Source organism: Argiope bruennichi, chromosome 3 (genome assembly GCF_947563725.1).
Source record: "Argiope bruennichi chromosome 3, qqArgBrue1.1, whole genome shotgun sequence".
NCBI lineage: Eukaryota > Metazoa > Arthropoda > Arachnida > Araneae > Araneidae > Argiope > Argiope bruennichi.
The window spans coordinates 19239895-19253479 of record NC_079153.1 but is presented as its reverse complement, the minus strand read 5'-3'; the positions used below and the strand labels follow the sequence as shown (position 1 = coordinate 19253479).

Here is a 13585-nt window from a genome sequence, read left to right as displayed (position 1 = left end):
ATGCAACTTTTTGCTATAAGATGGTAGCCCATACCTAAGTAAGGATTAGAGATCCAAGATACAATACACCCAAACATATTCAGTTAATAGGTTTTGGCTGAACTGATTTGGGAATGAATTTAAGACGTTTGACTGAATCATTCTGTTTTTTGCATTTGCAGAAGTTTCGATGTTGCTGAACTTGCAGCCGGAAGAGTACACGCTCTATTATGACCTGGTACTGGTGCACATAGGGTTGCATGAGGCCCACGGACTTGGAAATCCGTTCAGGGAAGGCATCAAGCTGCAGGCGGGTCGCACGTATGATATCTTTGTAAATCAAGTAAGTATCTTTATTTAAAGATTTGGACGGTTGCGACCAACTGAAGATCCATTATGATTTTCAGTTGACATTTGCACACAAAAATATATGAAGTCTGCAGCTTTTTGTTAAATTACAATTATCTAATAATTTGTTTAGTTATTGCTTAAATTAAAAATAATTTTAAGTATAATTACTGATTCAATGTGATGTTTGTCTGTTTTTTTTAAAGCTTGGTTACCAAATGCAATTGGAGTTCAGCCATTCCAGTTTTATTGAATTCGGCTTTTCATTCATTTATATATATGATTTGGTAACGAACCGGTAATTATGAATACTAATTGCCTGTAGTATTAGAACAGGCAATCATGAATTTTAATTGCTTACAGCATTAGAATAGCAATCATGAATTTTAATTGCTTGTAGTATTAGAACAGACAATTATAAATTTTAGCTAGTTTTATTATTAGAAAAGGCAATGACGGATTTTAACTACGTACGGTGTTAGAAAGGCAATTATGAAATTTAATAACTAATATGTAGATATTTACTATCTCATGTGGAGCTTTCTGGAAGAAGTAGGCTATTTAAAGCTATTTGTGGTAGACGAACTACATCTAAAGATAGTAGAATGGAAGATTTCAGAAATACAGATAGATATGTATAATAGGAACGATCAATGATTAACCGTGTATTGCTTATGAATAAGATGAAAGTCTGTGAAAATGAGCCTGTCACACTTTTCTAGTAAGATATTGGAGCGAATTCATCTACTATGCATCATATAGGTAGCTATAGCTAATATAAAATTACTTGCGTCGTTGATGGTATGCGAATATAATTAGTTTTTCCAGAACACGGTTTCAGAAAGATTTCAAAGAATAGCAATCGCCTGAATGAATGTAGAATGTAGAATATAAGAATGTAGATTATCTATGTGAAGGAGTACCGGGAGTGTATCATTCAGTACAGTTTCATCTCATCCCTTATTACATACCTCACTGTGTGAATCTTGGATTATGCACTTGACTGTTTCGACCTTTAAGGAAAATGCGTATCTAAATTGTGTCCCCGGATTAATTATTTATTAATTGTAATCCTGTTAAAATATACTTTGTGTCTTCTGATTAATTATTATTCCAGACGAATAAACTCGTCATAATGCAAAATGTTGTACTTTTTCTATGACGAGTATACTCATCAAAAACAGTTAACTGCTTATGTGAAGGATGCCTTTTTACATTATCTTTGATGCAGATATCTGGTAACCTTAGAATACATCTAAATGGATCAATAAACAAATTTGTCTTATTTGGTGCATTCCGTCAACTATTAATACTTGGATCACCTTTTTTTAATTAATTTGTATCTCATCTGTAAGACCAAAAACAAAAAAAGCCTTTGGAAAATTGCCCTATAACACTAGAAGCTTCGGAGTTGCGCAGGTTGTTAATTTTCAAACGGAATCAAAACGCTGAGGTCTGCAAAGATAGAAATACTTTCTCGTGATCGCTATTTCATCCTTTCTGTTTTCCTAGTCGCCTCGCCGCTCTGCTGACAAAAGTTAAAAATTGGACTAAACCCAAGAAATTATAAGGAATAAAAAAGTTGAAAAAAACATACACACACACGATCAGCCTTATAAAAGTTCTGAAGCTGCACTTGCTTTAATCTTTTTGTATACATTTTAAGCACACGCACGCACGATCAATTTTAGAAAAATTTTTAAGTTGCACGTGCTTCATCCTTTTTAAATACATTTTATTACAATTGAAGCGAAAATTCAGGCTCGTATTTGTTTTATTTTTATCTCACCTTTATCATTTGTCTTTAACATTTTTAAAATTATATTTTCTTCTCGACAATATACGATTACAAAAAGTAACAACGCTATGACGAGTACACATAATGCACACTAAATCAATAACAGTAGAATAAAAGGTAAAAAAACTTTAGTCAAAGAATCAATTGCGTCATTAAGGAACGAAATCGCTTTAAAGGGGAAAAAAACCTTCTTATAAACAACATAGATCAGTAAAGTTAAAAAGTACAGTTTTCACACTCAGTGCAATAATAGACCAATATAAATGAAAATAAAAGAAATACAAAATGGAGGAACTGTATGAAGAAATGAAAAGAAAAGTTTACATCGCTAAAAGAGGTAAAAATAATAAATAGTACATAATTCTTCACATGTTGCACTGGTCGGACGCTTATAGTGAGTGTATCAAGTTATAAGATTTTATTGCTTGCTGGGGATTTTGCCAGGAAAAGTTTGATAAAAAAATGTTGGATATGTGAGATTAAGACATCCATGGAGATTAAGGAAAAATTAATTTGAAATAAAAAAAGGATAATTTGGAACACACATACATCATATATATATATATAAATATAAAGAAATTAAAAAAATAATTTTTTATAAAAAAAGTGAAACAAATTTGAAAAAAAAAATTTATTATTTGGGACTCAAAAAATATAGTTAAAAGATGTATTTCAAGGTTTATATCAAACCCTGTTGGCTTGGATGACCCTTCATCAATAATATAATTGCGTCACAGTTTTAAAATATAATTCTTTTTCTTCTTTTTTTATATTTTCAAACCATTAATTGAAAGCTCATAGATTAAAGCGCTTATGTAACTGATTTGATTTCTGGCTGAATTTGTATAGTTGTGTGTTTTCAATTCTTAAAACTGATTCATAATACAGTTTTTGTAAATTTTGTAGGAAATATCAATTTACCAAGAAATAAATTAAAGTTCGTTCCTTTTGCTAGAAATATAATTCAGATAAATTTAATTTAAATTGTTCTATCCAATTATCAAATCTGAAAACAGTTGCTGACTTTGATTAGTTTTAGTCCATTAGGATAAAAAGTTTGTGTTGACCACGAAAAATTTACAGGTTAAATATAATTTCTTATGTACATTTGAAAGAGGAATTCAAGTTTAGAATGCGCTCCTTTTAAAGAAATAGAGAAATAATTTGATTAAAAATTTAATTTATTTAGTATATACTTAATAGTGCCTTAAGCTTTCATGATATTGATCTTCTTATCTTTTGAATTATATAATGTATTTCGTATTTTTTAATAATAAAAACGAGTTATGAAAGTTATTTTTATTTATAAGTTTATTTCTCTGTAATATGATTTATTAATTCAGTTAAATTTCAGTTTGTGCTTGATATATTTCCGTTTTTAGTTTTAAATGGTACCTCTCATTTTTTTCAATCTAAAGATGATTAGATAGTCTAGTAGCTTCAATTCTATCATAAATTTGCTCAGCAAAATATTCTGAAAGAGAGTATAAATATTCACCGATCAAACAATTTCTTAAAGATTTAGTGAGAATGATTTATTATTCCTCAGGTTTCAAGACTTGTTACTTTATTTAAAAGTGAACTTAATGTGGAAATCGCAAACATCATTTTTGCTCACAACTCTCTAAATTTAACCAGATCGAAACTGTGCAATTTCCAATATGTGATAAAAATGGAATTCACTAATGTTTTCGAATTTCAGAAAAAAGCAGTTCAAATAAGTATAACCATAATGCAACCTCTGTTTTGCATTTTGGATATATCAAATAATTATATGCTTCTCTTAGACACTTTGATCAGCAAGAAGGGAGAAAAGTAATTACGGTGTTTTTCTCACAGAAATGTTGATGAAAAAATGAAAATGATAGCATTGGACGAATAAATAAGCAGTATTTTATCAAAGTTTATCATATTTGGGAAATAATACATTTCAGCAACAGTCATTTCCAAAAATATCCATTTTTACAGAAAAGTCATTTTGAATGCTTATTTTTGAATGCAAAAATAAGAATTTAAAATGAAGAAGAAGTTAAAATAAAACCAGAGATCTGATAATAGTTAATAATCGATTAGAATTTGCAATAAAATTCAACCATATTTTTCAGTGTTTCATAGCAAGTAATTTGAAAACAGAATATAAAGACTGAAAACGTTATTATACATAGCGCTACAAACTGATAAAGCAACAAAAATTATACTTTATTTTTGTGTTTCTGAGTCAATGTGGTAACTAACCAATCAGCAAAAAGTAAATAATTTATTCCGTTTTCTTTTGATTTTGCACAGATTAGCTATGAATATAAATCTAGTAGCCTCAGTTCGTTTAAGATAACAGAGAATTTTGAAATTTCTCACACTTGTTACTAAATTAGATTTGTACTGATTTGCAACTGATATTTCATATTGGAACTTGGAGTGTTGCTCTCTTTTTTTTTTCACTATTTTAATAGCATAGCAACAAACATAAGCAACTTAAAAAAAATTAAGTAAGATTGTTAAGTGAAAGGAAAGCCAATCTTTGTAAGAAACTATTTATGGAATGAGGCTCACAATTTCCTACATAGATTTTGAAAAATAAAAAGCATACAAAAAATAAATAAGTTTTAAGAATTTATAATTTGGCTTGCTGTATAGTAAGGCGTTTGTAGTTTTCTTTTAATAGCGGCTATAATAATGATCAATTAAAATATTTAAACACTTTTAGTACTGGAAGGTGGTATATGGTAGTGAGGGCTCGGCTTAGAGGAGCGATGATTCGGGATTTAATTCCACATTATTTTAGTATATTGCATTTATATAGTTTTCCAACAGTCATAACATTACAGGGAATACTCCAGAAGAAATTTTGGATCTCAATTCCTAATGGATATACTGTCATAATTCTTGTATTTTCCAGAACCAAAGTCGACATATATATTTCTAAATGGCCATATACTCTCCAAGATAGTGGCTCGTTCATTTAAGAGTCTAAATGAATCTCTTTAATTCTACAAGACTAATAGATACGGAAATGGTATAACAGATGAACAACAGTATATAAAAGTATAAAAACAATTAATATATTTAATTCTACTTTTATAGTTGTTGACTACTGAGCACTTAATATTAAAAACAAAACAAAAAATTTAAATCATAGTGGAGATTGAATATGTAAAGTTGTAAATTTCGGATTTATTGATTATGTTAATTTAACATAATCAATAAATGTAAAACAAGAGATAAGAGGCAAATAGATTTAACATCCATAAATATATTCAACGTTTTTTAATAATATGTTAAATAATTAGTGGATGGAGTTTCGAATTCGTGAGCCTCCAAGTTCGAAATCGATGCTTTGCCATAAGGTTCTAAGAAAGCACAACAATTATTCTCGAATTTCTGCTAAATCTAAACACTAGACTAACGATAAAATCCTAATTTTCAGACAGATAAAAAGTTGCAGGTATATTCCAAATCTGAAATTTAGTTACTCATAGAAAAAGAAAAAAAATACGCAAGAGGAAATTTCCATTTTAGATTTGTTTTGCTTTTGTTTTTTTTTAGCGTGTTACTATACGCCTTGGAGCCCCCTACGTGACCAACTGCACAAACTATACAGAGCTGTGGAAGAAAAACGGCGGATATGGGTCCCTCACTAGAAGAGTGAGTCTATACTTGATATCTGTATCTTAATATATTTTAACCTTGACTGCTATGGGCGCATATGTGCGTCCAGCATGAACCATTGGTGTGACATATGGACACATACGTGCATCCGGCAAACACCTTTGGCTGTTTACTGCTGTCTCCTGTGTATGTTCGTAGTAACGAGAAAAAGAAAAAAAAATGAAACCTCTTTTATTTAGTTGGTTTGGTTTGGTTCATCCTGTTATTTCCTCTGACGGTTAAACATTTCATCTTCTAAAATTATAAATGCAATAAGCAACTTGAGAAGAAGAAAAAATGTTGCTTGCAGGAAATTTAAAAGAAGGAGGAATACCCCATACGAGTGTACAGAAATGCGACGTCGGATTATGTGTTGACACTTGTTTTGACATTTACCATACGCATTAGCTCTTCTTCAAAGGTGGCTAATAAATAATAAAAAAAATATTTTTAAACAAAAATCATTTAAAATCAGTTACAGGATTTGCCATGAAATGCTTAGTGGACAGCAATCTAACATCTTTCTAATAAGTTGTTTTTATAATCAGGCTTGTAAATTTTTTTTAAATCGAGGAATAAAAAAAAAATCAAGTACTCCAGCTAATTTAGTAATTAAAAACAGTTAAAATGTAAAAAAAACCCAACCCTTTTCTGTTTGAAATATGTTTATGATTTAACTTCAAGCATTAAAATTTCAAGCTCTTCCGATTGCGATGCGATAGATAATGCAATTAAGAAATTGAGAGTAATCCTGAGTTTCATCGGTCTGTCTTAGTGTCTCAAAAATTATTAATCTCTTGAATCCCATTTTAATTAAACGAATTTTTTTGATCATAAAACATATTTAAGAATATTGCAGTATAAAAAAAATTCCACTCGGCAAGATGGAAGGCAAAAATAGATTCATTTACATTTAAGTTGTTATTTGGCAACATAAAATGGTGATGTTACAGTCAATATTAGGCCTTGAAAATCACTTTTCAGCCCCGAACTTTTAAGACATTGCAGCTATGGAAAAACTTTAACTATAAAAGTTGTTAATCTTAATAAGGCGATAATTTGGTTTATTGGGTTTATTTTTCTGTCTTCAATATTAAGAAAGTTATAGCGAAATGAAAATCTCAACCCCTCTACCATTTCCAGCCGTTTTGAGTTAGATGGGCCATTTACGAAATAGTCTGAGATTTTTACATTTCTAACAACATATTACAAGCAAAAATTCAAAATAAATTATTCTTACTCTATTTATCCTATTACATGACAACATGGGCAAAGCAGGTATACATATATAATAAATACCTTTGAACGAAGGGTGGTTTGGGATTCTAGGGACCATGATCAGTGAAGAATTGAAGTAATTTTTTCTCGAAGTCTTGTCATGAGGACCATTGCAATAGATAGTCTTCCTATAGGAATCTACCTGATATTGTCAAGGAGGTTTTTTAGTGTGGAATTCAATGACACACACAAGAAGTAGAGCTAAACCAATTTATTAACTGAACTCAGAACACAGTGAATGACAGATCTTCTGCTTTTATTCCAGAATACTTTTCTGGAGACAGTAAGAAAAGTCCAGAACACTTGTCTGGTAAACTAAAAAAATGTCCAGAATCTTCTGGAACATGAAATAAAGGAAAACATAAAATCAAGGATTTAAATATTTACACAGACTGTGAATTGCATTGTCTCTAGCGGGATTCGAACTTACGATCTCTTGATTAAGAGACCAGTGCTATGACCATTCGGCCATGGAGAGTCGGCTGTCGCTTTTCAATGCTGCAATATCATCAAGACCAGATTTCTTCAGAGATCCGCTGTGTACACGAGAAAGCTCTTCATGTCCTTCTACCTCAAGGCATCTTGTGTCTATGAGATGTTCAAGTTTCTAATGTTGCAACTGTGGTCAGTGGCGGTGCTTAATGAAGGACTTCCAAAACTCGGTGCATTTAGATATTTTTTATTAACAATAACAACAGAGTTTAACACTCATAGTAAATTGTATTACCGTTAGGGTCTGTACCTGCCACGCACGTCCGCGTTCTTGGGAGTGGACATGTTTACAAACAGGAAGTAAACAATTGGCGGGAGTACCATATATGCACAATCCGCAACATCCAACAAGGAAGCAGGTTATGTGGCGGGATTCTCATTCAAAAAACGGTTGCACTTATGCAAAAAAAAATATGGCTCAAAATTTTCCTGTCTATTCATAATAATCCTAGTGTCTCTTCACACTCGAATGGAATTGATAAAAACATATGATTCATTCATATGCTTGAATTTATATTCGAAAAATTTGATCACTGTTAATTTAATTGAATATGTATGCTTTTTTTTCCAGGCATGTACCGAAAAGTGCAAAATGGAATCGATGATCGAAACAGAAGGTTGCGCTGCTCAAACTATTTCATATCCAGAAGAATATTCAATCTGTCCCGATGGTGAGTTCAAATTTGAACGGACTTTCGGTAATTTTGTTTTCACATTCTGTTTTGAAACGAATTTACATACCAGGAATGGAGTTAATTCAAGCTATCACACATTCAAAATGCCTTGTGATATTGAAATTTTGGATTCTATTGTCCCTTTTTCATGCAGAGATAGAATGTTACATTAAGTATATCATAAGAAAACAATAAAACATGTATGTAGTGACGAGCGCCTGTTGGCGAGCGCCATCTGCTGGTTGTTAGACGGAGTTGACGCTGGTTAGACGGAGAGCAGATCAGACGGATCTGGACGAGAGAAAAGACGTGGCAGATCAGACGGATCTGGACGAGAGAAAAGACGTGGCAGATCAGACGGATCTGGACGAGAGTAAAGACGTGTCAGATCAGACGGATCTGGACGAAGTAAAGACGAGACGCGACGTATTCGACGAAATCTACTGAATGTTCAATTCTTTTATGTTAATGTATATATATCCTAAATGTCCTAATCGTCCTAAATGTAATTAAATGTGCGTTCTAAAATAGTAGTGATTTCTGAGTCCTACAAAATATGAGGGTTCGGCCGAGATATTAATGAAGAGCCAAACAGGAGTGAAATTTGACGTAGAGCAATTTCACGTGCTACAATAAACCTTTTGGATACCAACTCCTTGTGGACTGACGCAGTGTGGATCGACGTTGAAGAAATTGTGAGTACAATTTTGATTTATTCTCAAGTATGGCATTTCTTACACGAGCACGAAAGAGCGACTTACTAACTTTAGTAGACGAATTAGAACTAACGGCACCACAGGATGCCAAAGTGCGACAGTTAGTTACAATGATAACAAAGTCGAAAGACTATGACGAAAAGTTCGTAAAAGATTTACTTTTAACTATCACTCAGGAGCGCGAAAGGTTAGATGCTGAAAAGGCCAAAGCCGAAAAGGCTAAGGCAGAAGCCGAAAAGAATGAGCGTGAATATACTTTGAAAAAGTTAGAACTTGAGTTAAAAAGTAGAGAAAATACTTTAACTGCATCAGATATGCCTAAGACTGATATATTAAAATTGCTAAAGAATTATGATAATAGCGGAGACATAAGTGTTTACCTTTCGTTATTTGAGAAACAAATAAGTAGGGCTAACATTGCAAAAGAAAACTGGATTTCTTATTTACTCGGGTTATTACCATTGGATATAGTCAATTTAATTGCTCGCGAACCTGATCCATCAGCTAATGACTATGATTACATAAAAAAACTGTTGCTTAAAAGATTTAAATTAACTTCCGAACAACTCAGGCAGAAGTTCTTTACTCACAAACGAGATTCTTCTTCATCATGGCGGGATTTCGGTTTTGAACTGAATAACTTTTTTGAGGAATGGATAAATTGTTTAGAAATAACCGATTTTGAAGATTTAAAGCAGCTAATGGTCGTTGACCAGTTAAAGAGTAAAATACCAAATGACGTACGCGATCATTTTCTCGACGATTTGCCCAAAATAAAGAAAGTAGAAGATTTGGTTAATAAACTGGACGAATATGAAGCTGCACGAAGTCACCTTAAAAAGGAAACAAACAGAAATTGGCGTGTTTCCGAAAACAGAAGTAAATTTGATATCGCGAAAGAAGCTAAAAATTCACCATTGCCGTTCGTTCGTGCTCAAAAGAATTATGCTGATGATAATTACTATAACAAGAGTAATAATAAATGTTTTAATTGTAATGAGACTGGCCATAAATCAACTAATTGCAAGTTTAAAAACAAAGGATTGAAATGTTTCCAATGTGGTAACTTTGGCCACAAAGCCAGTAACTGCCCGCAAAGAGATTTTAAAGTGTCTCTCTCTAATAAAGTATATACTCGTAACTCTCCAAAAACTGTAAATAAGCTTAGTAAAAATGTTGAAATAAATGGTGTAAATTGTGATGCATTAATTGATACTGGAAGTGATATTACTATGATTAATTATGATTTTTATTTGAAAATTGGTAAACCTAATTTAATGACTGATAATGTGAAATTAGCTGGTATAAGTGGCGATAGCATTACTCCTCTAGGTTTTTTTTATTGTGATATATTAATTGATGAATATGTAATATCAACTAATGTGTATGTGTTAGAAATAATGCCGAACGAAATAATCATTGGTATGGACGTATTAAATAACCTAAGCTTTTCATTCCAAGAAAATCAAATTATCATTCATGAAAAAAGAGCCCAAATAAATTACACCCGGCTGGTGAGAAACGAGGTCAAGGTCGTATCACTACGTTCCTCGGAGCTGAAAAGAGACAGTCAGGCACCTATTTTTGCTGAGACTGGCAATAAAATAAATACACATCCTCTCCCATACTTCATTCATTTAATGGATTCGATAAACTATGATGAAATCGACATGAGTCATGTAAAAAAACCGTTGAGACAGGAAATAAATCGTCTTTTAAATAAGTATTCGCCAAACAAAACAAAAAGTACGGATTTGCAAATGAAAATAATATTGAGCGATGATATTCCGATTAGTCATAACCCTCGAAGGCTGCCTTTTAAAGAACAAAAATTCGTTGAAACTCAGATTGATAAATGGTTACAGGAAGGGATAATAAAACCCAGTAGTTCAAATTTTTCTTCACCCGTGGTTTTGTGCAAGAAGAAGGATGATAGTTATAGGTTATGCATTGATTATCGTAAGCTAAATAAAAAGATGATTAAAGATCGGTACCCTTTACCCCTCATAGAAGATTTGCTCGGCAAACTTGAGCAATCAAAAATATTTACTACTTTGGACTTGAAAAACGGATTTTTTCATGTAGACGTAGAGAAAGATAGCACAAAATTTACGTCTTTTGTAACACATCATGGCCAGTGGGAATTTCTTAAAGTACCATTTGGACTTTCCAATAGTCCAAGTGTATTTCAGCGTTACATTAATGTGATATTTAGGAATTTGATGCTAGATGGAACTGTACTGATTTATATGGACGACATTATTATACCATCCAAAACCGAGGAAGAAGGGCTAGAAAAATTACAACGTGTTCTGAAGGTTGCATCAGAGTACGGTTTGGAGTTTAATTTTAAGAAGTGTCAGTTTTTAAAACCACAAATAGAATTTTTAGGCTACAGAATCCAAAACGGAACTATACAGCCCTCTGTATCTAAAACGGTAGCCGTACAAAAATTTCCACAACCACAAACTGTTAAACAAGTACAAAGCTTTTTAGGCCTTACTAGTTATTTTCGGAAATTCATACCCCACTATTCAAAAATCGCAAAACCGCTTAGTGATCTACTAAGAAAAGACGTTGCATTTAAGTTTGAATCTGAACAAAAGGAAGCTTTTCAAAAACTCAAAGATATTTTAACTCAGGAGCCAATTTTGCATCTCTATCAACAGGGATCAGTTTTAGAACTTCATACAGATGCTAGCAGTCAGGGGTTCGGAGCAGTGCTGCTGCAACAGGGAACCGACAATAAGTTTTCTCCTATTCATTATTTTAGTCGAAAAACATCTCCACAACAAGAAAAATATAGTAGCTATGAATTAGAAGTTTTGGCTGTGATCGAAGCGTTAAAAAAATTTAGACATTATTTACTGGGTTCTAAATTTAAAATTGTGACTGATTGTTCCGCTTTTCAACAAACTATGAGTAAAAGAGATCTTACACCAAAAGTTGCAAGATGGGATTTACAATTAGAGGAATTTGATTACCAAATTGTTCACAGATCAGGAAAACAAATGGCAGACGTAGATTCTCTTAGTCGAAACGCAGTACTTGTTGTTACTCGTTCATATAGTGAAGTGACCACTAAAATAGCCAATGCTCAAAATCAGGACGAATTCCTTAAGAAATTGAAAGCTTTGATAGATAAACAAGAAGACGGTGAACACATTGTGAGAAATGGAGTTTTATACAAATACGATTATGGTAGAGAATTGCTCATAGTCCCAGAAGCATTACAAAGAGAAATTATTCGAGAAATTCACAATAAAGGACATTACGCTGTGGCTAAGACGGAAGAAATTTTAAAGCAAGAATTTTACATACCAAAGTTGAGGTCAAAAATAGAAAGTGTGATTGCCAATTGCGTGGAGTGTATTCTTTGTAATAAGAAACGTGGGAAAGGTGAAGGTTTCCTTAACCCCATCCCAAAAGAAAATTTGCCTTTAAGTACATATCACATAGATTTCATTGGCCCTATGCCTTCTACAAATAAGAACTATCAGCATATTTTTTCAATAGTCGACGCTTTTACAAAATTTGTCTGGTTGTACCCGGTTAAATCAACATCTACTCAGGATGCAATAACTAAACTTAAGCTTCAACAATCTACTTTTGGAAATCCGACGAGAATAATAACAGACAGAGGTTCAGCTTTTACCGCAAAAGAATTTGAAACATACTGTCAAGATGAAAATATTGAACATTTCAAAATTAGCACTGGAATTCCTCGCGGAAATGGGCAAATTGAAATAATGCATAAAATTTTAATACCCATTCTATCAAAACTCTCAATAACAGATCCTACCAAATGGTATAAACATGTTGCATCAGTGCAAAAAATAATCAATAGTACTGTTTCGAGGAGTACAAAGTTTACCCCGTTTGAGCTTTTAACTGGTGTAAAATTAAAAGATACAACTGATTTACATTTAAAGGAAATATTGGAAGAAGAATACACAAAAGCAATGATGGAAGATCGAAATAATATGAGAGAAGAAGCAAGGGAAAACATTTTGTAGATGCAAGAAGAGAATCGGAAAAGTTTCAACAAACGAAGAAAAGTGGCGCGCATCTACAAACTCGGTGAATTAGTGGCCATACAACGGACGCAGTTTGGAACTGGACTCAAACTAAGACCAAAGTTTCATGGACCATATCGGATTGTTAAGGTTAAACCTAAGGATCGCTATGACGTGGAAAAAGTTGGATGTCATGACGGACCAAATACAACTTCCACAGCAGCCGATTTCATGAAAGCATGGTCTTCATACTAAAAAAAAAAAAAAAATGTTTATTGTTTTATCCAGATACTGTTTTCTTTTTTTTATTCTTTCAGATTTTTCTACTATAACTTTCGAGGACGAAAGAGACGTCAGGATCGCCGAATGTAGTGACGAGCGCCTGTTGGCGAGCGCCATCTGCTGGTTGTTAGACGGAGTTGACGCTGGTTAGACGGAGAGCAGATCAGACGGATCTGGACGAGAGAAAAGACGTGGCAGATCAGACGGATCTGGACGAGAGAAAAGACGTGGCAGATCAGACGGATCTGGACGAGAGAAAAGACGTGGCAGATCAGACGGATCTGGACGAGAGAAAAGACGTGGCAGATCAGACGGATCTGGACGAGAGTAAAGACGTGTCAGATCAGACGGATCTGG

General features: G+C 32.9%; 1 protein-coding gene across 1 annotated transcript in view; it reads left to right on the top strand.

Annotated features, from left to right (window-relative positions):
- LOC129962769 (uncharacterized) overlaps positions 1-13585 on the top strand; it is a 51363-nt gene that overhangs the window by 18491 nt on the left and 19287 nt on the right. Inside the window, exons 7-9 of the mRNA XM_056076765.1 lie at positions 162-322; positions 5669-5767; positions 8112-8211. Of these exons, the coding sequence (XP_055932740.1) occupies positions 162-322; positions 5669-5767; positions 8112-8211 (360 nt within the window). The remainder of the gene's footprint in view (positions 1-161; positions 323-5668; positions 5768-8111; positions 8212-13585) is intronic.